At 45.2% G+C, this 27,229-nt stretch overlaps 2 protein-coding genes across 10 annotated transcripts in view; both read right to left on the minus strand.

Annotated features, from left to right (window-relative positions):
* sh3gl2a (SH3 domain containing GRB2 like 2a, endophilin A1) overlaps positions 1 to 15,589 on the minus strand; it is a 28,987-nt gene extending 13,398 nt beyond the window's left edge. Inside the window, exons 1-3 of one of the 6 annotated variants that reach the window (XR_015101723.1) lie at positions 12,168 to 15,585; positions 11,936 to 12,085; positions 10,714 to 10,834 (exon numbers count right to left, since the gene is read on the minus strand). Coding sequence is in view for 5 of the 6 variants with exons in the window: in XM_086119065.1 (XP_085975191.1) it covers positions 10,714 to 10,776 (63 nt within the window). In the remaining variant the exon portion in view is untranslated. Of the gene's footprint in view, positions 1 to 10,563; positions 10,835 to 11,935; positions 12,086 to 12,167 lie in introns of those variants that run through there. The other 5 variants (XM_086119065.1, XM_086119067.1, XM_086119069.1 and 2 more) reach the window with 5 other exon arrangements.
* A 241-nt stretch (positions 15,590 to 15,830) lies between these two features.
* Positions 15,831 to 27,229, minus strand: part of cntln (centlein, centrosomal protein) — a 212,776-nt gene continuing 201,377 nt past the window's right edge. For 3 of the 4 annotated variants that reach the window (XM_086119061.1, XM_086119060.1, XM_086119058.1), the window contains 4 exons: positions 27,085 to 27,159; positions 16,734 to 16,864; positions 16,538 to 16,575; positions 15,831 to 16,324 (listed from right to left, as the gene is read on the minus strand). In XM_086119061.1, coding sequence (XP_085975187.1) covers positions 16,748 to 16,864; positions 27,085 to 27,159 — 192 coding nt within the window. In that variant the 3' untranslated portion in view covers positions 15,831 to 16,324; positions 16,538 to 16,575; positions 16,734 to 16,747. Of the gene's footprint in view, positions 16,387 to 16,537; positions 16,576 to 16,733; positions 16,865 to 27,084; positions 27,160 to 27,229 lie in introns of all 4 variants that reach the window. The other variant, XM_086119059.1, reaches the window with a different exon arrangement.

Raw genomic sequence — 27,229 nt, forward strand, 5'->3', positions numbered from 1 at the left:
ATATTTTAATCATGCGAAATTTCAATGGCCGCTCAAGCGTCTTTGGCCGGGCAAGACACCAGACGTACGTGTCGCAACGTGCTCAATCTCCCATTTGCCAAACACCAGACCGTATTAGCGTCCACTGGAACCTAGAGGCTAACCTAACTCTTACTCCCAAAATGAAGACACTGACAACAGACGGGAGCAAACACTATTTGTTTGCTTCTTCCGGCTTGATAGAATCAAGGGAAATCCATTTGTCCTTTGTAAAATCCCCAAGCCCGGCGACAACACGCGGGCGGGCAGTGAGTTTTTCGGATGATGCTAATCCACCCCGACGTCCAATCGCCAAAAGGAGGGGAGATTCAACTGTATGCATGGGCCATTTTTGGACGAGTCAAAAAAAGCCACGCTCTTTCCAATGTCAACTGCTAGTTGGTGAGGTTTTGGTTGCCCCACTGATTTCAACAAAAGGATGGACAGTCAACGCCAAGCAGCTCAGAGTTACTCCTGCAACTCATATTCACAAATTCAACTGGAAACGTTCGTATATTTAACCCTTTCGGGGACGGCGGTCACTACAGTGGACAGCTTATCATGTTATCAGGTCACAGGGTGCATGAAAGGGTTCAACCAAATCACAGACTCATTGTGACGCAATTTAGGCAAAAAAACCCCCCAAAACAATGGAAAAGATAGATGAAGACAGAAGGTTACTTTTCATCTCAAATCAACACTACGATTTAATATTTCCACCGTCACATCAACGCCTCGTCCCGGTGTCCGCAGTGCCTGAGTTCCGTGCTTACAGCGCGTTTGTCGCGTGACGCCAAAGCCTTCTCTTATGTAACAGCAGTCGTGAGAAGGCCGCCTCGGAGCCGAGCACACGCTCCGACGGCGTCCCCGTGGCGCTACGTCGGCGGGGGAGGCAACCAGCTGGCATCCGACGTGTGCTCGTTTGAGTGGATGGGACGCACAATGGCGATGATGATGATGATTTTATAATTAAATATATACAATTTGGAACGCAAAATCTTTTGTCGTATCATAAAGACAAAAATAGATTCTGTATGTCGGATATTCAGTTGAGTAAAAACGCCCACCTGTCCACCATATGGGGACTTATTGTGGAAACACTGAAGTTCTGAATGCGTAAAATTCCTGCAGGTCCACGCTAGTGACGGTGGCGATCAGCCCTTCACGTTATTTAACATGACAGTCACGATGCCAAAAGATGCAAAGCACACATGAGAAATCGACGCCTGAACCAAGCGGGAAGACGAAACTAAACCAAGCAAAACGGGGCTGACTGTGACTTCCGAGCAGAGTGAAGCCGCCAAGATGGCGTTTAGAAAGATTCATTTTCATGCCTGATGAGGATAAATTGTCTTCAAGAGAGCCATGCAGTCATGCACCCCGGAAGAGATAAAGCGGCCGTGCGTTCATCCTCAGATCAATAAAGACAGAAAAACAGATTCTTCTTCAGTGCAGACGTTCGATCAGACCGCAACAATCCTTTGGCAAAAATAATAAAGAGCGATGCATCCCGGAGTCTGGTGACCTAATAAAAGAGGTCAAATATGAAAACGCCTCTGTGGTGTTTTGTGTGCTTCATGTTGGCTTTGTATCACGTATTCAGCAGCGGGTCACCATTTTGACCAATATTGCCCTCTTCAGGTGCCTTCGCGCTCGCATTGTGAACGTCACGTGACTAATGCCAGAAAACGGTGGCCAGTGGACTGATCGTCGAGAACTTTGTCACCAGCTGGCTGTGAAGGAGTTAATGCGCGGGTGTGATGTGGGTGTGCTAAAACGAAGTCATGGAAAATGAGGACATGAAGTGAGTCTGGCGCGTCAGCAGCACAACGCTCATCCCTCGCTGTTAAGTCTTGTAAATCACAATGACGGTTATGTTATGATTGAGCGCCGTCTTCAAATCCGATGCATTCCGTCTGCCACATGACAAAGTGGGCGCAGCCACGCGCGCACGTTTCCTAAAGATTAAGGCCCCACTGATTCTCAGTCAATAGGATGCGAAATCACCACGCTCGGATTAATGACGGAATAATCCCGGCGGAATCATCCAGTCTGAGGGCTGCTGGGCGCTGGGGAGGGCGAATGTCATGGTGGGCACGTGGCAGAACAAGTGGCATCATGTTTTTTGGGTTTTTTTTAACTTTCAAAAAGTGCAAAAAAAACGGAGATTGGAGTTTTGGGGCGTTTTTTTGTTGGTGTTGCCTACATGGGACAACAAATGAGGGGCAGGGCAAAAGTTTTGCACACAAGCAACAAAGGGCAGATCGTTTTTATTATTTAGAGTCCTGTCGCATTTGTCAAACCAACTTAGATGCACGTAACGTTTTGTAAAATGAAATACGTTTTATTTACTGTAAATGCTAAAATAGTAAAGTCACCAATTTTACATATATTTATGGAACATAAAATGTATTTTTACTTGTACATTCATATGACGACTTTTACGATTTCATGAAATAATTAGTCAATTATTGATAATGAATTATTTGTCACTAATCCCCCCCTCAAAAAAATATAGGGGGGTTGAAACTATTTTACACGTGACAATTTTTTTTCTTTAACCTAACTTACGCATGACCTGACCCATCTGTCCATTTTAAAAACCCAATGTGGCCCTTGAGCGCAAAAGTTTGGCCATCCGTGAATAAAATAGCAGAGGCACAGCAGGTTTCTGTCGGATGAAATATTTTGTCTCCGCACTTTTTGAATCACAATTCAAGCGTTCTCCCTCCCCCAAAGTCAAAAATGGTACAGTCCTGTGAACCATAAAAAAAAAAAAAAAAAAAAGAATTCAGCACTCTTGAATGATTCTGTTTCACTTTTGTAAGGGAAGAGAATATCTTGGCTGTTTGAGTTCCCCGTGGTTTGCCATATTTAGTTGCAGTTGGGCTCAAAACATCTGCAGCTGGACACCACAAAGAAGAAAAGGGGAGAAATTGCTTCACTGAGAGGACAAGCTGCTCCAGCTGCCTGGAAGTGAGAGGCCCTCTTCTCCCCATCATTTCCTCCTCCATCCCATTTCTCTACCGATCCCATTCACCCTGTTCGCATTAGGCTCATTTACGTGAGTTAAATAATGGGCAAAGTCCAAACTTTTAGGTTCATTCAACAGCTGGTGAATGACCCAGCGCGATGCTACAGTAGGCATGGTTTGTGGTACGTATGGTTTCAAGATACTTTGAGGTATTCAAAAAAATAAAATCACGCTTTCAATCCATAACATTAGGTACACCAAACCAATGTAGCCACTTCTACATTTGACACGAGAAATTAAGTCTGCCACTTCCGAAAATAAGTCCTTTGTTGATATTCGCACAAGTTAAAGACACCAGCTACCCCCACCCCCCTCCAAGAAAATATTAGTCTTTATTTGGATCACTCTATAGAGTACACAGGAACTTTCTGGAGCCGAATTATCAGAACTTTACCAGCGTTCTCTGTCAAGACGCAGTGACAAAACTAGTGAGAGACATGCCGACCAAATTTTATTTTGCTAAATAAAACTGACTTTGAGGGCTACATTTTCAAAAACAGAATTTCTTCACAGTTCTCTCAGGCAAGTCTGTCTTTAAAGGGCCTCTGAAAATTCTGCTTCCAAAGAAAATGGCTGCCTTGCGGTGTCTTTTTGGGAATGGCTTCTTGAGACTTTTTTGTGGGTTTATTCATGATACACGACCACCAAATTTCATTGAAACTGGCTCCGGCCACGTTAAGCGAAGTCATTTCTTAGCCATCAAATTTCGCCTGCGAAAACTCTTTCACAATTTAGCGTCACTCATCCGTGTAGTATATGTGGCTCAAATTTGGTAGCAATTGGACAACAAATCCATCTTAAATTGGTCTCTGGAGGCCCCCAAAGAAACGGCCAAAATGACCCTCCAAGTGGCCGACCTCTACTTGACCAACTTTGATCTTGCCCATATACACCCGCAAGGTCTCCGAGGCTGTAAACACCACGTGTGCAGAATGACATCTCGCCATTTACGGTCGTGCCCTTCAGTCAATGCAATCAAGATGACCGAATGAGGCCTGAAGAAAGTGACAAGCGGCCTCCATTCAATTCGGTTAATGATGACACCATTGACCTCAGGGGACTTAATCCCGATTCTTCGGGTTCCCCAGGGCACACTGGAACTTCAGAAGCCCTCTGAGGTCCTCTGGCAACAACAGGTCATTATGAAAAATCATATTTTAAAATTCCTTTTTGTAGTTGAGTTGCTGGAGTGCCTGGTCACTCGACAACCCGTGGATGACAACTTTTCAACGCATGCCTGCCATCCTCGCGGGCAACCGTGAGGTCATTTTCAGCCAACAGAAAGTAGCAAAATGGGCACCCCCTGAGATGGATAGAAACGGGTGCATTTTGACAAGTTGTCATGATCAGGCAGATTTCTACACCACAGGTGTCAAACTAAAGACCTGGGGGCCAGACATGGCCCGTCACGTTATTTTATGTGGACCCAGATGGCAAATCAAACGTGGCAATTTCCATGATGCTACCTAAAATCTTGACAAAAATGTGAAATTCTCATATTTAATAAATAAGAGACATATTGTAAGCATTTTCTTGTGACCAAACCTCTTATAACAGTAACTTAAACAATAGATGAATAAACCGGTGTTATTGACTTTTTTTTTTTTATACAGTTTCAGTCATAACGACACTCCAAGGGAAATGTGGCCCATGACAAAAATGAGTTCGACACCCCTCTTCTAGCCATTTTTACTTGACTTTTCATCAGATGAGAACAAACGCATGATGGTGAGTGATGGTGAGTAGCAACACGAGTAATTCAATTTACCACCGTCTTTCCATTTCTGCCATATAGTCGTTAATTAAGGAAACAAAGTAGACCCAAACACATGCCAAAAATGCCCCAAGCTTCAAAACCACTCTACTATGCAGAAGTGGATGCCTTGGAATGTTCCACGCACTGAATAAAACATCAGCCATGGCCCGAATACTGATGCAGAGAGGAGGAAGAGAAGGACAGCAGAGAAAGGCTCATCTTCACTTCCTCGTCACCCTGCAAACAAGGCGTCATTTTCTTTAGGCTTAATAAATGACGTGAGCGCACCAGCACTCCCCATCGCTAAAAATAAGCTCGTTACAGACAGCGTGCGTCTGTGATTAACCCCCCCAAGAACAAATATGACGGCAGGGAACGCGACGTCTGACCTTGTACGTGGGGCTTTTTAAATTATTTGGACAATCGCAGACAGAAAACCTCAAGAGAGGGGAGAGAATTTTTCAATCGAAGTGGCTCAAGTGAACCAAGCACAGAGCGAGAACGCAGCAACATCAGCTTTCATTCAAAATCTAGATCCGGAAGAGTGTTTCACTTAACACAGGACATTTACTGGAGTAGGAATTCGTGACATACGTAGACTCACAAAAAAGTCTCAAGAACACAAAGTCAGCCATGTTGGTTTGAAATGGTCATTTCCGGCGGTCTTTCAAAAACTGACCTGTCCAAAAAGAACTGTGAAAATTTTCCATTTTGGTGGAAACTACAGCCGTTGAAGTTGTTTTACGTAGCAACCTGAAAGCGAGTAGGCATGTCTCTCATGGGCGGACCCACAAAAAAGGTCTTTAGAACACAGGAAATGTTCCGTTTTGGTTTGGTGTAAGAAAATTGAGAGGCATTTTAGTGTTTTTTTTTTTCATCCTTATTTCAATCTGGGCCTTAGGTTGCCACACTTGCTTTAAATGCAAGTGGATGCCGCCATTGTTGTTTGATCTTGTTTTTCGTCCTTCAAGTAGAGCAATACTACAGTTAAGTACCCCAGAAGAAAGGCGCCGCAAAGTGGCGCAGTATTGATTGGTTAGCAGTCACAGTAGCACTATGCGTAAACAAGGCTTTAAATCACAAGCCTGACTCTGACGCATCTCTGCAGAAGGAAGCCCCCAAAAAAGCACCAGAGTGCGAAGTCAAAAGTCCAACTCAAGTAAAGATTTTACTGTGGTGGTCAAAAAAGCCAAAATGGAAGAAGGTACATCAGAAAGTCAGTGAGAAAAGTGCTGCAGGCTCTAAAAAAGACACCTTTCAGACTACCATAATCCTTTATGCATATTTGATTAGTTATTTGATGATTTATTGATTTAAAGATGATAATGACTACTGCAATAATACAATACAATTAAAAAATAAATCTTTTTTATTACAGGTAGCAGAGGCTGTGTGTTTGCTCTTTGTTGGATGTTTACTTTGACAGTAACAGTGACCGTCGGAACCCACAGTTGATGATAATGTGACACGCCAGCACAACAGAAAGATTTAAACTGATAAGCATCCCATTATACACAGCCAAGAGAGAGCCTCACCGAATCCCCCATCACTCCATCACCAGCTCCTCAGGGAACCCCCCATCTGCTCTCATCCCAGCTGGATGGACTTTTCGCTGTACTGCAGTGCTCCTCACCGAGCATCCGGGCGACATGAGTCACCCACTTGCCTTCTGCTGCCCCCCCCCCCCCATCGCCTCAATTCACCTGTCTACTATTCCACTTCCACTTCCATCCTGCCAAACAATCACTCTTAATGGATGAACGGAAGGCTGCAAGCTATGCCATCCTTCACAACAGTGGACACACACACTTCTTGACCATGAGCGTGTATTAGTATGCCGCTCGCACACACACAATAGTCCGCCGAGGAAAATAACGGATTCCACTTGCATACTGCGCTGAAAAACTGCAGCTCGATGCACCCCCCCCCCCCCACACATTAGAAGGAACTAAGGCGTTCTCTAGGAGAGCAACATCTGCTCTGCAATGAGGCAAAGTTAACGAATAGGTACAAAACAGAACATTTCACCCACTCTTTTCTTCGCTTCTACGACTGTAAAATTCATTGGCTGAGTGAAAGACGGCAGTTTTCTATTCCTTCACCGTGCTTCGTTTGCAAAATGGCCGTGATGTCCTTGAGTCCCTGAGAGTAGACGTCTTTTTTCTCACTTAAGTCTTATAACGTGACTTAACGCAAAGCTACCAAGCTAGTTAGCGACTAGCAGACGCGCGGTGCTAAGGTCACTGCAGCATTTTTCGGACGGGCCATCTGTCCCCGGCGAGGCGTAAGCCAATTTCTGTGTGGCTCTCATCGGTCAGATTGCAAGATGTGCCGCAGTGGGTGCAGTGGAAGCTTTAAATACAAAGTGGTGCACTAATACATCAACAGTGAAGCCAACGGCGGCCATCTTGCTCGCTAAGCCAGTCGAACATTGATTTCTTTTTACAGTTAGTTTTATAAACGCAAGATGTAGATTCAGTTAGCATTTTCGCTTTTATTTTATATCAATAACAAAAATGTTCTTTTAATTTTAGTTTTGAGTTATTTCATTACTTTAATAACCTTCATTGCAGGTGAGTTTGGATAAGAGAAGCGGGTTAAAAAAAATCTCCTACACCAACGCTCGAGCAGGGAAAATGCACATCATGTCTTCACTTGAGAGTGAGCGTGCCCCATTTAAAGCGAATGAGAGGAGCTGCTTGGATTGACATATGAAGTCAACGTGAACTGTATACACTCCCACAGTGGCGCAGATGGCCCAACTGCAGTTCTGCCGGGCCACGCCCCTCCACACATATCATCATCGTACCTGCCTCTGCGCAGGTATAGTATACACTGCCAGCAGCACCGCATTTGGCTCCTTCTTGAAATAAACCAAAGAAAAAGCAGAACTGAGGCCTCATGCTTGAGGACTGAACTCTGATAATTATGATGGAAAAGTCATGAAATGACTACCAACAATCGGTGCTCGTTGTTTAATGCACAACCTACTTCTGCTGTCGTCTCTAGAGCCGTGCCAGCAAGGTAAAACAACCTGAATGGGGAAGACAAAGCGGCCATGCCATTTGATTAGCCGACATGCAATAAAGCACAAATGAATCATCGCTATTAATCTCTCAATCACTGCTATTAATACGGGCGAAAATGCCGTCTTAAGTCAAATGACATTCACTGGCAATGGAGTAATGACCCATTAGCGCAGATATGCATCTGATCCCCCTAAGTTTGCCGACATATTACTTCATCTCGTGACCATCACAGACAGGTCTCCTGTGAGTGCAGTGTGTGTGTGTGTGTGAGAGTGTGTGCGTCTATGTCTGGATTTTGGATTACAGGGCCATGACAGGAGGTGCAAAGGGCGTCTTTTACCTAATTGGGGTTCACTAGGCAAATCCATGGATAGATGACAGATGGAATAAAAGCTAGCTAGCCAGCTAGCTAGCTAGATAGCCCGACCTGTGGACAGATTGCTCGCTAGCAAGATAGACAGACAGATAACCCCAAATAAGAGTGGAGGGTGGGGGATATATTAAAGAGGGGAAGTAAAATCAAAGAACCAAGACAATGAAGTTGCGCAAGTGTGCACACCCTCAATAAACAGGAACGGGGCTGTGGTCAGAATTAACCAATGACATCAAAATGGAAGTCAAACCTGCTATCATCTTAAATGCTCTTTGTCTTTACACTTAACGAGTGCTTAAGGGATTTTTGTATTCCTACTTTATTACTTTTTGAACATTTGTCAGATCATGTTCAAATGTGACTTTCCCTGCACAGTTACTAATTAAGATTTCACGGCGAATGTGTGACAGGGAATAAAAGTATATTGCTGAAACTCAGTGCCTCATACAATTACAGCCTCGTGAGCACACACACACGCACGCACACACACACACACACACACACACACACACACACACACACACACACACACACACACACACACACACACACACACACACACACACACACACACACACACACACACACACACACACACACTCTCTCTCTCTCTGGCACATGAGTTTTTGAGAAGCGCAGCCAATGGACGACAATAAAACAATCACACTCCAACCACTTGAACTGGGTCCAGTGTGGTGAAATGAGCTGATGACTAATAAATTCACGGGTAATAGCATATTTTTTCTCATCTTTCTATTGAACAGCTCACATCGTTGAACACTTCCGGTAACGATGTTATGTGCTATTTGGTTTAAATCATCTCTACAAGCCTCTCAGTGAGGAACAAACGACAACACCAATGACTCATAACCAGACAAGAGCGCCAACAAGATCTTGATTGTGGAAATTAAGCTCCCACCTTTGGCAAGTCTCCTCATGGTTGATGTGTTTTTAAACATTGTTGTCATCGAACTGTTGAAATGTTACATTATGACGATACAAGTTTTGTATGTCAGGAAGAAGGTAAGTTGCGTCTTGAGATTGTTCGTGGATGTTCCAGACGTTGTGTAAATGCAAACTTGTAGAAGAATACAATTAGTTTCTTTAAATATAAAGATTAAAAACAAATACTGAAAATCCACTGTATTGTACAGTGTATCTAACAGTTTTGGTGACCTCATTATGGATACAATGGAGGGACAAAAATTAGGTAAACCCTTTTTAAAGTAAAGTGGGTCCTTGACCTAAGAGTTGTTTGAAATATAGTAGTTGCCATCCCCGGGTGAGAGAGTGAGGGTTAAAAAAAAAAAAAAAGGCAATTTCACAACAAGCAGCAGTTTGGAAGAATTCTTCGAAATAGATGTCAAGTGTGCTTACTTCGAGGGCTCTTGTTTGCAGCTTGAAGTTTAGTGTCAAACTACACATTAAGAACGACATTAACTTTGTTCTTCAGAAGTCCACAAATTGAATACTAACTCACAAAGAAAAACACTACAGGTGGACTAATGAATTCAGCTTCTATGTCACAGAAGTGAGCACAGGGTAATTGAACACAAACGGTGAAGCAACACACGCAGACAGACCATGTAGCGATACTCATGGGCATATAAATTCTGAGCGTTGCATAATGAATAATTTTACAGCCACATAGTTGCCAATGTTCTTCGTGTATTTTATCTGTGTCCATATTATACTTCCCCTGGTGGCAACGGTCCATCCAGGTGAAGAAAAGCCATTGCATAAAAGAATGAAATCCTGTGACAAAAACAGGTTCATTCTTCATGTTCTATTTAGGAATGTTACTCCTCGGGGATGGCTTCAAGATTTTTGGTCTCCCGGGGCTAAAGGGGGGCCTTGATGCATATATGAGTAAAGATGATCTGCAGTGGATTCCCGACTAATACTATTAATCACTCTGAATACGGGAGGTGTACCAAATTAAGTGTCCCTCGCCCAAAATGCTTAGAGGGCGCTCAGGTCATGTCGTGCCGCAGCTGAGAGGAGAGGATTTCCGGCCAGTCGCACTTAACGATTGCATAACACCTCCATCGTGGAGAGTGAGTGGTGTGTGTGTGCGGTGCGTGCACCCTAATAATAATGGAAAAGGACAAAAAAATCCCGTTAATCGGCCGTTTCAACGCGCCAAGCCCACGTCACGTGACGCAGAATGTCATCTGAAGGGTAGGATGGAAGGCTGATATGCGGTGGAAAGGCTGAAAATTCCGATGCAATAAAACATTCGAGGTGAGGTGCCGCAGCATCAGCAAAGCCTCCACCTTCTTATACACATCAATAATACATTTTTAAATCACAGTAAAAAGAGCGTGACATTCTGCAGGACATCCTCACTTACCTGAGTGGCTTTGTGGAATTGCTTCTTGAGGCCCGCTACAGACATGCTGGCAGACGAGATGGCTCAGCGTTCGCAAATTAATAACAGTAATTGATAATACGGACGAAATGCACGGTGGGGTTGGAGTGTGTGGTGGCTGCCGCGCGATACCTCTTCACTTTGCGGGGGTCTCGATGGGCTCTCCTCGGAAACCCGATTGGACCGTGGGAGCATGTGACTACCCGCTGGGTGACGTCAGAGACAGCAACTCCGCCCCTTTCTAACAGGACTCCTGCAAAGAATCAGTTGGCAGAGACAGGTCTCATTTAAAATAGTGATTGAATCCAAATAAATGAAAACATTTTAATTGCGACATTGACATCAAATGATACGAGTAATTAGTTGACTCTTAATGCTGGGATAATTCGATGTAGGTGGTGGTTTGAACAGCTAATCTCCTGGTTTTAAATCCTAGATTAACGCATACATACTACGAGTCACGTGATTCGTTGTCATGAGTTACATGCAGTTGGAGAGAGTGAAGGGCGGGGGGACCCGACTTCCGGTGTGCCTGTACACTGTATAGGGCGATGTAGTAAAATGTGTTTAAAGCGCGCGCGTGCAGGCACACACATACATTGACACACATTGTATTTAAAAAAATGCTCAGTTGTGAGGGACCTTTAATCCATATCATTGTTGCAAGTATGCATGTGTGAATACAATACTGTACTGCATCAGCTAGTTTTCAACGAGGTACTGTAGATAGGTCTAGTGTGCGAGCAGTGCCATCTTGTGGAAAATGAGAGAGCATGCAAGTAAAAAAAAAAGGCTCGCGAATAATGCCAGCTTTTTAGCTGCTGCAATATTTCAGTACAACTACAAGGTCACTTGTAACTGTCAGATTTTTTTCTGTATAATAAAACTCCAAAAAGCTGATCTATCTGTTTAAAACGTTTCATCTGTACTGTCCAATCGATCTAAATAATTCATATTGAAATATGATGCAACAATCAGATGAAAATGTGTTTTTCTGACTCCCAAATTATAACCACAGAATGCCAATGATTCTGAAACATGGCAACCGATCTTCCTTTCCAATTGAACATGATCGAGCTCTGCCCTCTAGTGGACACAAAGCTGCACTCACACTCCTACCAGTGACTTAACGGGACTTTCACCATTTTAATTAGTTCGAACTGGGAAGCTGGAAAAGACCCACCATTTTTTTGGGGGGGAGGGGGGGTTACGTGTTTTTCAGTAAGAATAATATATCTATAACCACAAACACTGTAGTTATTGGTGTGATATGTGTCTAGTTTATACAATATTTGTATTTTTAAACCACATTACCAACTCGAGCATGTCCCTCCATTCAAACATGTTAATGTACCTGCGCTCTGCTCTAATTGGTCCCAGTGATGCTGGCCTGCTCCACCTGTGCTCATAGGGTGAGGTGGGTTGTGAGGGCCTGCAGTGCAGGGCCGCCTTCCGGGCGTTCATATTATGCATACAAACACGTCTTTGTTATCGGCCACTGGAACTGAGGGCAGAGAGAGAACAAGAATTAGAAGAGAAAAAAAAAAGAAGGTATGTTACTTTCTTGACTTAATTAGCGAGATCACCTGAGATAGACTACACTTTCGGGGGTGTTATGTTGGTCCACACACTGCAGAGACATCATGCAGCACTGATAAGTGTGCGAGGAGAAGATCTTGAAGGCGGAGAAGGTGTTTGCAGGGGCACGCATGCTGTCAGTGCCAGAAAAAGGTGGTCAACGAGTTCAAGGGCGTCTCACTTATTGGGTCCAGGGAGACTCCTAATCATTATTGATGTATACAGTGAAACTGAGCGATTTATATGTTGTATATTGAAAACGACATAGGTAGGTCTTTCCGTCTGGTAGCAGGACTGCATAGAACTGTAGTGGGATTCATAATTGCCAAAATGAACTCTTTATTCACGTGCATGTCTGATACTGAGCCCATGTGGCGAAGACAGGAACACCAGAAAGACCGACACAAAGGGCATTCAATTGATTGCTTTTTTACTAGGTCGCCGTGTTATAAACCTGGATGGGACCTAACCCAAAAATGGCCCTTCGTGCCCCTCCTCCCCTTCCGAAACAAACACAGGGTGTTCTGGCTTCACAATTAGTCGTTTGCGGTGGAGTCTCTCTGGTGACTGCTTCGCTGACACACTTCTCTGTGCTGCCAACGTCCCACTTTGATATCGGCCGCCGCAGACGTTTGGCACCCACTTTATAGATAACAAGCGAACCCGGGACATGCAGCCAAATGCATTTTTGACAAATGTATAATGCAGCGTGTTTACTCCTTTTGCATTGCGCCTGTAACCTCCATGTCTGCACCACGAGGGAAGAAAGCGTCCTTCTCAAAGGATGGATGGAAGTTTTACCATTTCGCCTCACCCATAACATTCATTTCACCTTCACGTAGCCCCGTGCACAGCCCCATTGGCGTTCACTTCACTTAGAAGCCCGACAAGACCCTGTGTGCCTATGAAGGAAAATGCCCTAGCATACATGAAACGTTGTCACTTTGTGTCGACATAAAAACAGGATTACAGAGGATGGCATTTAATAATATTGAACAAAAAATAGGCTGTGCTAAGATACTTCCGGTGTTCCGTCTCCTTTGAAAATTCCAGACTCAAACTAAATAGTGTGCCACCATCAAGCGATCAACAGCGGAATTACACACAACAACCTCACCAAAATGAAGTCCATCCATCCATTTTCCGAACCGCTTGATCCTCACTAGGGTCGCGGGGGTGCTGGAGCCTATCCCAGCCGTCTTCGGGCAGTAGGCGGGGGACACCCTGAATCAGTTGCCAGCCAATCGCAGGGCACACAGAGACGAACAACCATCCACGCCCACACTCACACCTAGGGACAATTTAGAGCGTCCAATCAGCCTGACATGCATGTTTTTGGAATGTGGGAGGAAACCGGAGCACCCGGAGAAAACCCACGCAGGCCCGGGGAGAACATGCAAACTCCACACAGGGAGGCCGGAGCTGGAATCGAACCCGGTACCTTTGCACTGTGAAGCCGACGTGCTAACCACTGGACTACCGGGCCGCAAAATGAAGTCAATAACTGCATTTAAAACGATCTCCGAAATAGCGGGATCCTGAAACAGTAATCCACAACGGAGTTGGGTTTACACTACATATCGTTTTGGGTGGGCATCGGGAATTTTGGGAAAATATGTTCGTTTTCTCAAACAGCCCGTTGACGATTATTTTTCTGTCGCACTCTACCGTCGACGATATTTTGGAGCACGATGGCCCTTTGACGATAACCTTTCAACGCATCAGGGCCGTACGCGAAGCAACATGACCAAATGAACTGGACAATTGTGATCAACTGGCGATCGGCCTTCGCATGCATATCAACACGCCGAAATGGAAAAACTCTGACAGACGGTCTTCTTACGGCAAAACTACATTCCAATTTTCGAATGGCAGCGCTACAGTTGGCCACGATCGGTCATTCATGGAAAGTAGTTGCTTTCGTAGATACAGTGTGGCAAAAGTATTTGTACAGCTTTGTGAAAAATGAAACAAAATCTCAAATGCTCTGTGGTTATAGGGGCTTATTTCTTGTGTCTGGTGTCCAGGCAATCCTTTTCTGGTACGTCCCTGCGGACGTCTTAAGCCTTGCCCCATGGCGGCTGGCTCACTAAAGCCTCAGTCTAAGATCCTGGGGAGGAAGGGGTGGGGGTGGGTGGGATGCGAATGAAGAGCCAGTTGACCCGCTTGCTAATCCACCTCCTCTTACGGTTTGCCGTTGTCGACATCACCTTTGAGACGAGCAGCTCTGCTCTGCGACTACCACAAGGAAGGCTCTTGTGTCGATGTGACTACATAGGGATAGTGTAAGGAATGCGTGAAAGCACTGAGGGGGAAGACCGGACGAGAATGCTGCAGTGGCGGGGCAAACCAATTATTTTTGTCACATCATGAAGTCTCTTTACAAAAAACGAGTGCAATTTCAACAACAGTCTGAATTCGTTTTTCATTTACACGTGTAACTTATTAGATCACAGTGGATCTATAAATGTGGAAAACTACCTGTTAAGCAATACAAATCATTTTGAATTGACATAAGCTATCCACATCTCTCCGGAAATCCTGACAGGCAACGAACAAGGCATGAATTCTGCCTAAAAAGACAACTAATCCTGTTGCTTACTGAGCAGTTTTGTCCGTCTTCTTTTATAGAGCATATGCATTTATTTATTGTGCTGCCCCCTGCTGGTCAAGGCACACACAACAGAAGAAGCAGCACAATGTCTAATGAAGGGTGAGGTCACGATACATTTCAAGAATGTTGACCTTTACGTTTTTACAATGTTGTCAATTGCAATTTGGTTTTTACATGTTAAGACTTTTTTGTTGGTGTTTTATGGAGGGCTGGAACAGATGAATACGATTTTAAGGGGGAAAGACGATTTGACCTTGAAGATCTCCTGCAGCGAGAGAGCCCCCAGAAAGTTGGGAGAAAGTTTAAAAAAACCCCCCCAAAAAACGAGACACACAGACATGGGGATAAGAGGAGGGGAAATGACACTGAGTTGACTGTGCTGGAATGAATAAACAGGCAAGCGAAAGTCTGCATTTGGAAGAAGCGATCAAAGTCATTCCCAGCGGACGCCTCCCTCTTAATGAGAGCAGAACAAGGAAAGACAAGTGGAAGATGAGGAGAATGAAACGTGGGGAAGAAAGAGAATGGCACGCCATTCCGACACTTGGAAAGACAAAAAAAAAAAAAAAAGACGTCTGGAGCGGGACATTGGTGTGTGTGCGTGTGTTCAAGATGGTTTTAACGTCTTCACTGTGGGAGCATGAGAGGCAAGGCCAGGTTAATTAAACCCGAGGGGTCGCAGCTAAAGGGGCTAAGCAGGGTGGGTGGGGGCGCATTTGAATATGTCACAGAAATAGAATAGCTTTGTGGGGGCACAAACATGTTGACTGCGCAAAAGGAAGAAGGGGCTGCAAGTTATTAATGTTTGTCATTAGCGACGCTGGAGGACAGCGACAAAAGGGAGGGAGGCGGGGGGGTGGGGGGGGGGGTCATACGCACATACCCACACGGACACAAAAACAGGCAGAAATGTATATGGGACAAATATTGACAATAGCTGGCTCGTGGGTATTGGAGCGAGGAGATGCAAACTATGTTAATGAATGGTAATTAACCACCAGGGCTCATCTCTCCTGGATCTTGGCTAAATTGGTCCCCGAGATGCAGCCCGAGACAGTCCTGGCCTAATCCTTTATTATAAAAAGATAAAGGAAAACGACATCATTAGCATATACTCGAGAAGGGAGGAGGGTGGTGGCGGGGGTGGTGAGGGGATTAAAAAGTAGATTTTTTTTTCTAAATTCTTCAACGGAGGATTCTTTGCATGGTTAATTATACATAATATCGAGAGAGAGAGAGAAAGAGAGGGGAAAATAAAAAGGCCAGGATATGAATTAAAAAGAAAAATGTATGGTCTCCGGTGGAGGACGCCGGCACAAGGACAGCGGAGAGCCGCGTTGCACCTCAAACATGAATAAGAAGCGAGGCGGACGTAAAGGTGTCAAGGATGGAACCGCTCCCGTGTGCGCAGTGTTCGTGATGTCAACAGCGAGGGGGGTCGCCGCCCACCCGGTCGGCTGTCAATCATGAGGAATGAGGAGCGGGACCTTCGCCGCCCACAGAATAGAACCCCTTGTAGACGGCCGATGATCCTTGAACTCAGACACATTTCTGGAACAAGACAACAGGTGTACTTTGCAGGTTTGGGATACGACAAAATGAATCCAATCACCCTGCAATCAAAAACCATGATTTTACTGTTAATTACAATTCCGACATTGTCAAAGTCTCAACTTGGCATTCGTCGGGTCAAGGTCCTGCCCCTTAAAGACCATACGATGCCAAATTAGGGGAAAAAGAAAATTGGAAAAATTATTTTCTCACCACTGGTTCTTTGTTGAGTTCGGGGCTAAAAGGCGTTTCTGGAAACACAGATGTTGAGGGGGCTCATTACAAAAGCTCGGCGTGCAGTGAGTCTGAGGCCCAGCTCGGTTGAGTTCCCACCGAGTCGGGGTGATGGTGGAGGGGAGGTAAGTTTGGGGGTTGGGGCGAAAAAGAAGAGGATGACAGTTTTCCCAACCTCAGCCCGGGGAGTCAGGCTTTTTCGCTGACTGCGGCTGCTGTTGCCAGCGTGGCCAGTTCTTCTGTCAGCACTTTCCTCTCCTTCATCTTCACACGCAAAGCCTCCATTAGCTGGCCAGCAGAGGGGATCTGCGGGGTGGGTGGGGGAGTAGGGGGGCACAGGGGTGTCAGGGTGATGGCAGAAGAAGGGGTGAGAGAAAGGGAAGAAGAAAAATAAAACACGGTGAGTACCTTTCATCAGTCAAACGTCTGCACCTATATTGATTTTGGTTCCCAAATATGGGAAAAATATGTTCATGTTCATTTCAAAAGATGCGTGATGGAGTTCAGTGTCAGCTCAACTCATCCAAGAACACCTTCAAGGGCCTTTCCTTGCTTTTGTTGACGAAAATGATTATTTACTAGGGAATTATGTATCTTTGTTCCTCTATCTATGCCAGTATATTGACAGGGATCACAATTAAAAGCTCTTTCACTTGATAATGGGACATGGCAACTTTCTGGAAGTGTTACAACCCTTTAAGAAAAGTACACAGTCAATATAACAAGTAAACGGGCATATTTTCTTGATCCTCTGTGAAGAACAACTAATAGAAATTGAGACTGTATTCAGGTACACAGGTCTCATACTGACAGCCAGGGTGCACATGGAATGAGCATTGAAAGAGAAATTGAGACAAAAAAAAACAGTTTGTCCTGATTATATGTTGTTAGCAAGTGTATCATTGAAAATATCAAGTGCTATTTTTCAACCATCCATCCATTTTCTGGATCACTTTATCCTCACAAGGGTTGCGGGCATGCTGGAGCCTATCCCAGCTGTCTTCGGGCAGTAGGCGGGGGACACCCTGAACCGGTTGCCAGCCAATCGCAAGGCACAGAAACGAACAACCATTCGCGCTCACACTCACATCTCGGGACAATTTAGCATGTTCAATGAACCTGCCAGGCATGTTTTGGAATGTGGGAGGGAACCGGAGTACCCGGAGAAAACCCACGCCGACACGGGGAGAACATGCAAACTCCACACAGCAAGTGCCAGAGCTGGAATCGAACCCTGCACCTAAGCGCTGTGAGGCTGACGTGCTAACCAGTCGAACTCGCATTGCTATTTTTCCGATTGAGAAAAAAAAAAAAAATCTGCGGAAGACTCAGACAGATCAATGGGGACAGATGATTAGAGATCTGACTCAAGCGTCTTCTGCCTTGTGTCCAAATCAAATCAAACATAAAATGTGGACCCTCATATTCCAACAAGCAGTCTCCATATCTTCAAGACACCTGATGGCTGAGGTGAGCTTCAAAACCAGCGTGAGATCAATCGGCACTATTGTCTGGAGAGTGAGAAGCTGATGAAAATCAACCATTCAAAGAGTCTCCCCTGTCCCTGGAAACCTGCCTCTTCTTCATTAAAAGGTAGCAGGAGATGGCAACACAAGGCCGGGCAGCGCGCACTTGCGTGCAGTGGGAGTCCGCGGTAACATCAAACGCAGCGCGGGTCCTCGGAGATCCGCCAGCGCCAAAAGGAACTGCTGAGACATCGACCCCTTTGCAGCCGACGCCTCCAAGAACCCCCACCTCCCCAAGGCGGCCTTCGCTCTGGAGGTCCCGCAAAGACACACCCACACATGGGTGCGCCGAGTCCTCATCAGCTAATTGCACTCGCAAGACACTAACTGGGCACAAACAACACAAAGCAGAAGCGAGGCGGCCGTGACACGCCGAGGCCTCGGCGGGCCTGCGAGGTGAAGGGGAGATTAGCACGACCGACGTGGGAATCTGGGTTATAAACAATAACTGGTGATCGAGATCAAGTCTTACAGTTGCATGTGACTCATGCTTCAGGGAAACCAAATCAATAATCTGCCATCGTTTAATTGCTGTCATCATGAAGTCCATCCATCCATTTTCCGAACCGCTTGATCCTCACTAGGGTCGCGGGGGGTGCTGGAGCCTATCCCAGCCATCTCCGGGCAGTAGGCGGGGGACACCCTGAATCAGTTGCCAGCCAATCGCAGGGCACACAGAGACGAACAACCATCCACGCCCACACTCACACCTAGGGACAATTTAGAGCGTCCAATCAGCCTGACATGCATGTTTTTGGAATGTGGGAGGAAACCGGAGCACCCGGAGAAAACCCACGCAGGCCCGGGGAGAACATGCAAACTCATCATGAAGTATCTTCTTTATATGTCCAGATATTAATTGAGAGCTCCAATGATTAATCGACAAATAATCTCTTCAATTAACTGCTCATCATTTGGTGTTTTAGAGGGGTTGGAACAGATAATTGTAAGTCAAGGCACCACTGCGTTAAGAGGATTTTTGTTGTGAAATGTAAGAGTTTTCACTTCGGATGGTGTGTTGGCCTGTGCAACTCTGTGTGTTGCATCCCCGCGCACACTTGATACCCTGCAGTCTGGTTTGGAGGTGCGCAGGGGTCTGCACCTGCTCTCCTGCATCCCCTGGGCCGCTTAAGGCAAAGGTGTTAGCAGCCGGCCGCTAATGTTATGCTACACTTGATTTAGCCGGGCCGCCCCCTGTCCCCTTCGGCGGAGCGCGGGAGCCGGCGCAGAGTGTCAAAAAGGGAGCTAAGAAGGCCCAACGAGCTTGGTTTTTTTTATTATTTTTTTTGGGCAAGAAGGGCCTGTCCCCCTTGGCAACAGGCAAATTGCCACAGCAGCATTAAGCCATGATAACTCACGCCCATTACTATTCAACAGGCCCCGCAGAGCAGACCTTTTGTCTCGCTGTGATTCCATGAACATGTTTTAGAAGTGAACTGACATGGAAAGCCACTGACACTGACAGCGCTGCCTTGTGTGTGTGCGCAAGCGCGTGTGCCAGGGAGAGAGGACAAGGACAGCGGCTCAGCAAGAAAAAGGTGTTTTCATGAGCCAATTAAATGACATTGCTATTCCGTAGCCCGGGGCGCACCTCGGGGCGGAGGAGTTTGCGGCACTCCAGTGGCCATTGTCTGCTCTTGGCATGATACACGGCAACTTTCCCCCCTCTCCACCACCACCACCACCACCAGACAGATCCATCATTTCGGCTCTTTTGTCTTCTCCCTCGGAACAGGTTAGCACAATTATTTTTCAAGGGCTCAATTTGGGAGTCAGGCTGCCGGATATGTAAAACAAGAACCGGGGGTAGGGGAGGACAGATCAAGCGAGCCCAACATGCAATTTACCCACTGCAGGTGAAAATCTGTGAGAGCGGTTCAGAAAAATAAATTGTTGTACCTCTCTCATTCATTTTAAACACATTTAAGCATGTTAAAACAAGCTGCAAAGTTGAATAAAAGTGGAAGACGTTTTTTTTTTTTTTTGCACATACCTGAAAGAATTCAAGCTGGAAGCCAATAATGGTTAACTCAGAGCAGCTGCAATATGCTGCGATTTACATATTATCAGATGAGTCGACTAATCGGGACTACGACTAGTCGACTAGTAAAATAATCATTTGTGTCGACACGTTCCTCCCGAATTGATTTGGCTGGGCCACGGTCAGCTTTGTGAACCACTAGCCTATTTTCCATGACAGGCACATGAAGAAATCATTGTCCCCACTTTTCAGAAGCACTCTGATGTAGGCCACCATTCAAGGTGAGGAGAAATGGGCGGAGTTTAAAAACAACAACAAACAAACAAAAAACAACAACAAAAAACACTCCTGCTGATCTTTGATCTCACTTTTGTTTGAAAATCAAATATATCAAACAGGGGAATAATAACAACAACAACATGGGTGATAAACAGATAAAAAAAAAGTCCAAGCACAAAGGCATCACCGTATAAAAATCTTGCATTTGATTATCTCCGATAATGAATATGTCACATTTGTAAAGTGGGGCTTCAGGTAAGAGAAGCACTACAAGCGTCTATTCTCTGCTTCGTAATTACCTACCCCTGCAGCGGAGCCGATCCCTCCTTTCTCCCCTTTAAGCCACAGGAGACTGATATGAAAGGGAATTGGACACTTGGGCCCACACGTGCTGTAATTAAAAAAATAAAATAAAAAAATACACTCCTGTGCTTGATACGTTGTTTGGAAACATCATTTTCGGTGTGCAACGTGCATTTGTTAGGGATCTGACCTAAATACACCCCAGATTAAACACAGGGAAACACCGGAGCTTTGTTTCGGGTTGCTTCGCTCATTAAGTGTGAAAATGAGGTGATACGGGCGCCGCCGGGGTTTAAATATAGACAGGTGATATCCATACAAAGGAGACGCAACCCTTTGGGTAGGATTTAGCAATCGAGAAGACGCCGGCGACTTCGGCACGGCTCATTGGCCGAGTGGGGGGCGGGAACGTGCCAAGAAGCGATCAACGCGGCACACCGTCAAGTAAAACAGCGGGAAATATAACAAGTCCCCCCAAAAAGTTGCGCCATTTGGATAACGATGCCGCCAGAACGTCAGACTTCACAAATCTCGCGAGACTTCCGAGCATCATGCGGGAGTTCAGCTCAGTCACCACCTGAAGGTTTAACTCTCCAAGCATTTTGCTTTTTCTTTGGCTTTATTTGTTGTGTATTCTTTTTGGATGCCACCAAAGAATTTCATCTCAATGTGAAGAGACGCACCTCCCAAGCACATGCAGTAAAACTTTATCCTCACTTTTCTGACTACGTCATCAATATTTTTTTTTTTCAAATCACTTCATTTTTTAAGATGAAAAATGTGATTATTCAGGCCCAACGGATTTCTTTTTTTTAAAGAGATGCAGTTTATTTGGCAGAATAAAATTCCGATAACCGATTAGTCCACAACCCATTGATATTTAAAATAAATAAATAATATATATTTAATGTATATAAATTATAAGTTACATTTATTTCTGTACTTTTTGTTCTTCTACTTCTCCCTTTCATAATTTCGCTGCTGTAAATTGGGAATTTCTCCATTATGAGACAAATAACGGTTTTCTTATCTCATCTCGTAATATCGCTGCAGCTTCTGGTATTTACTAATAACACCAAGTGTTTAATGGCACATAAAAACACACCGAGACTCTGCATGCGATGGTTCTCCTTCTATCAAAAGCCACTCTAACAAACCAAATAACTCCATCTGGGTTGGGGGGGGAAATCCCCCCGCCCCCCCAAAACAAAACAACATAATCTCTAGAGACTCCTCCTTATCTCTGCCACTGTGTTGTGACATATCCACGATAACAAAGCCACGGGCTCCAGTCCCCGCCGCACGCATAGACACACTTAGAGGCACCCAAAAAGATTTAATTAGTCCAATAATTAAATGAGGCTTAATTAGAGTCACTTTCCTTGGGCGAGCAGAGCTGTTCCTTGTCATTACCGAGCCATAATGAGCCACAGAACACGACACGCTGCCTCAATAGCCGGGATCATAACAATAAAAGTTTATTTTTTATTCCAAGGCGCGGCATCTTTGATATGTTTAGCGCAGAGGAATAATGATGTAAGCGGCTGTGGCAACACAAATTAAGTGTATTATTTAGCAGCGGTGAGCGATAGCAACCCCCCCCCCCCACACACTCCCCTCACTTCAAAGTTCAATAGGCTTTTAAAAATGAAAGGAGTTATGTCAGCCCTGTAGCCAATCCATAACGGCCTTTGACGTTTTATAGAGAGCCCCCTTCCAGATTGGTCCGGCTCGTCTCTACACGGCCAGCCTAATGTTCACCTGCTTGTTATGGTTCCGAGGCTGATAAGAAGTGATGCTCGGAGGTCTCCCCGGGGTGTGATTGTGGAGTAAATATTAGCGGGCCCTCGGCGTCGCCCGGCGCCAGTAAACCACTGTCCTCTCATAAAGAAATCAACAGACCCAATGACTTTTTAAATGTTAATATACTGTCATGAGGCTGGAGGCCCGTATGTGTGTGTGCGTGCGCGCGCGAGGGTGAAATGAGTCTGAAAAATGATCTGGAGGGACCGCGAGTGCGTGTGTGTTTGGGTGCACTCGTTTCTCCGTTTTCATTATTGGCCGGCAGCCGAAGCCAGTCATTTCCCTGTCTTCATAAAGACTTGGCCCATTAAAATCTACCTCTATTCAATAATTAGGACTCCACAAATAAACCAAAGGCAATTAAATCAATGCTTCCCTGGGCTGGTGCCTGGACCCCGTGGCCCACGTGGACACTCCATCTTCACCGTTGGCATTATTCATGGCGGGCTGCGGTGGAGCCGTACAGCACCCCCCCCGGCCTGCTCATGATTATTAGACAGCGCCGTCCCTCGATTCCGGCTGCAGAGTGCCGCTCGTGGTGGCTCTCCACTGACCGGCGTAGGCTTTTGATTCCATTAGCCCGCCATCAGAAGTGAGCACTTTGGGATTAACCTGATGAGTCAATCGTATCAACTTTTCAACGGTAAGTGTCAAACTTGATTGAACATCAACAAAACAGCTTGGGTTTCATGTATCGGAGGAAAGGCCGCCGCTCGGAGGTTCGGGGGTTCAATTTCAGCTCTGGCTTTTCTGTTTGCAGTTTGCATATTGATCCCAGTGATTGCATTTTAATTTTTTTTTAATTAGAGGCTGCAGCTTCCTCTCTCATAGTCCAGAAACATGCGTTAGGTCTGCCACACACCAAGTGGCTTGAAAATGGACCGTCGAGAAAACATAACAGTTGTTGACTCTTCGCCGCACATCAAGCAACTGGGAAATCAAATTGGACTTCTGCTTCCTGTTTGCCACTTCAATTCAAATTCGAGAATTGAATCGGAAATTACGTACAGGTCATTCTCAATTCAACTCTGAATTTCGCACAGCCCTGCCCCACATACAATGTAGGGTACAGTATTGTTTTTTCGACTGAACCATAAAAACATGATGTGATTGTCAAGGTAGAAACAGATTGGTCACGAAGAAGAGGAAATGCCCAGAATAAAGAAAGGGTGTGGATATTTTTAGAAGCTGTTGGCAATGACTCATCGCCCCACTCACTTATTGCACCGAAAGACAGTCTGCACGCTTGGCTTTCTAGTCACGAGTACATTATAAATACAGTTATGCATTTTGAATTGGACAAATCGGTTTTGATTTAAAAGATGCAAATCAAATAGGATCAAACTGTTACACATAAAAACATATCAAGATTTGTATCATATTGGAGAGATTCACACGCGCAATATTATAATGTATCGGTGCCACCACAATTGTTTATTATTATATTTTTCCCCCCGAAATTGTTTGCATTTTAAATTGACTGTTAGATATGTGACATCACAGTGTTGTATTCAAATCGAACATTACTAAAGCAGATGAACGTCAGATTTCGTCTGGCTTTGAGCGGGCGGGCCGCGATGCTACTCCTTGACCACGAATACACCATTCCAAGTGCGCATTCCGTTTGCCGCTCTTGTTATGTTGACATGTGGCTGAACATGACAGCCATGGAGAGGAATGGCCCTCACTGGAGGGGACACACACGCACACACACACGCGCCCACACACTTGTGCGCCAACTGAGTGACTGATGGCTCGGCTATTGACAGGGCCACTGAGATAATAAAGTGCTGTCCCACTGGCAGCTCTATTAGACTCTGTCAGTGACAAGAGGCGGCTGCACCGACGGATACGTCCTCATATCGCGTCGGTGACAGCCGAGCCGGTTAAGGACACTCGTCTTCTCCTCATCCGTCTATTTCGGTGTCTTCTTATTTTAGGAAGTGCAGCTCCGCGGTGGGATGATATCACCATTAGGGCAGAGTGCTATTAGTGTCACGGGCAGGGTGACAGGCGGGGGCAGTCGACTTCACAGATGTTCTGCTCGGTAAGCTTTTCTTAAGCAATGACAGGAAGGAGAAGACGACAGCTTGCTTTTTTTTTTTTTTTGACTTGTGTTGTACAAGCAGGTCCTCACCGTTGACAGACATTACTCTCCCTTAGTGATTATCATGTAGTTTAGTTGTATAAATGATGATTGTTCCTGTCTGATCGCCTGCGAAACCTCAAAAAGGGTTTCTCTCTGGCTGAGATCTGAGTTATCAGAAATGCCACAAGAGGACCACCAAAAACCGCTATTGTCTCCATGAAGCTCCTCAACTCACTACAGGAATACCTGGGCACCAAGATATCACCAAAGTAACTCTGTTAATGCAGCGAATAGGTGAGTTTTTCAGCAAACAACAGAGGCTAGCTTCCCCCTAAAAAACACAAACAGGCCAATGCGCTGAGAAAGCAAGAAAAAACAAAATGCTCATCTCCAAGACAAAACAAAAAACAACAAGATGAGTGGAACAATCCAGCTCGAGAATAGAGTAGAAAATTCTCCAAATAAATAAATAAGAAAAGAAAAAAAAGAACAAGATGGACTTGAAAGAAGATGGAAAAAGTCTGCTGGAGTAAGCGGTGAGGAGGGGGTTGACTGCAACGGTCCCGGCAGTCCCCAAAGGGACCCGGGGGCAAGTCTCAGGCTTGTCATACTCCGCTCCTCTCTTCCTCCTCCTCTCTTCTCCACCCCTCCTCCCCCCCATCACCCCTGTTCTGCCCACGGAAAACGTCGATAGCAGGCTGCCGGTGCCGAGGTCTCTAGTGAACACTAGCTCATTCTCCCGGCATCGACAGGCCCACCAAATCAATATTTAGTTCCCCACTAACAAGCTGCCTCGGGGTCTGAGCCAGAGAGAGAGAGAGAAAAATGTGGGACAGGGCAGGATGGCAGAGATAGACAGAGAACAGGGACTGAAAGCTGTCCAGCTAGAAGGGAAAAACATGGATTCAAGTAGAGTGTCAAGTGTGTGTTTGTGTGTGTGTGTGTTAGTGTGGGAGAGGAAGGTGGAAAGGTCAGAGGAAGATCTGGGGAACAAGAGAACAGTGCCTGGTGTGTGTCGTGGTGCGGAGGCGACGCATGAGTGCCTGCGGCAGCCTCTGACAAGAACACAGACGAGACGGGCGCGCGCACACAGACACACACACGCAAAGCAACACTCAATCACACACATATCACAGCGAGCGGACGTTGACAGCGCTCCAGTAAAGCTCCTGCAGAGCGCTCGCAGATGAGTGGCCGCAGTTTCTTTTTTTTTTTTTTTCCGAGGAAGATACAGCTCTGCATCTCACGTCCAAGTTCACACAAAAGTACATTGGATATTGTGAAACTGTCTTGTCTTGTTGTTTTTGTTCTTTTATTTTGTGAAAAAGGGGCAAGTGTCATATGCATGCCAAAGCAAGGGGTGGCGCTGTAACTCCTCACAGGGAGGCCGAGTGTGGGTTTGCCAGAGGCCTCTTGAACGAATCAACTAGTCCATCCTGGAACACACGGACCTGCAGCACCCTCTGGGCTCACAGAGCCATTATTGAGACTTTTCGACCACCATACTTTTTGGCCATGTTCGGCATTGGAGATGGAAGCCAAAACAAGTTGACAGCCCACATTATGTTCGCTGTTTTTTGGTATTCAGTCATTTTTGCTGTGGAAGCAATCTGCAGCTCTTTGCTGAAAAGCTCACCTGTTCGTTTTTTTTTTAAAAGCTCTTTCTGAAACACCCAAAGATGACGCAAGATCATGCTGAATTGGAAAAGTAGTACATTGGCGTTAAGGAACGGAAGCATGAAGTCTGAGAGACGACTAAGACAAGATTTGCACATCAGGAAGGGCAATTCCCAAACAACAAAACAAATGCAAGACACTGTGTAAAAATGCGGAAACTCAAACCTTTGTGAACGATAACTAAAAGCAATTTGTAAAAAAAAAAATTTTTTTTAATCGAAAATTGATGCCATTAACTGCTATCGAAAGGACAGTTTGTATTGATTGATTGGATTATCAAAATGTCAACTTTATATGATTACACTGGTCAACGCACATTTTGGCGCTAAGAAAAATCTTATATTGCCGAATGTGAAAATGACATTGTCTGCATTGGCTCTTGTTTCTGAGCTATTCCATATTTTTGTTGAAAAAAAAAAAGGTGCCAGTTATGACATTGGTATTCTCTTCGAGCTACAACGCTGATGAGGCCGTAGCTGTCTTATCAAGCGTGTCCATACAGTGTGCTTTCATTTTTGATGCGATGGCATGAAAGACGGCAATCGTTCTCACGGAGAGCCTTTGCAATGCAAATCATGTTTCATGTGAAAATAAAGCACACATTCACCAATTTTGTCAATATTAGCTGTAAAACGCCAAAACAGGTGATGTCAGAGCACACTTTTTAAATTAATAAGTACATTTTGTCAACTGACAAAAAACGTGAATGATCAATTGTCAAAAATATCGATATCTCCAAACTATAGCCAATTTAAACAAAATTACGTGATATTCGGACTCAGCAGCCCAAAATTACCCAGAAAGCATTAAAATATCTTTGGCACTCACTTTTTTTGGGGGGGGGGGGTTATCAATGATGCATACGAACCTTCTGCTGGAGGATGTGGTTTAGCTGGTCCAGCCATTCCTGATCTTTGGGAAGCCCTGAAAGACTCTCTGTCCCCTGAAAGATGGAGACAGAAACAGCAGACACCAAAATCAACCTTGATTTCTCCAGAAAGAACGGGCCACTA

Source organism: Hippocampus guttulatus, chromosome 9 (genome assembly GCF_054856545.1).
Source record: "Hippocampus guttulatus isolate MCC_2025c chromosome 9, RoL_Hgut_1.0, whole genome shotgun sequence".
NCBI classification, from domain to species: domain Eukaryota; kingdom Metazoa; phylum Chordata; class Actinopteri; order Syngnathiformes; family Syngnathidae; genus Hippocampus; species Hippocampus guttulatus.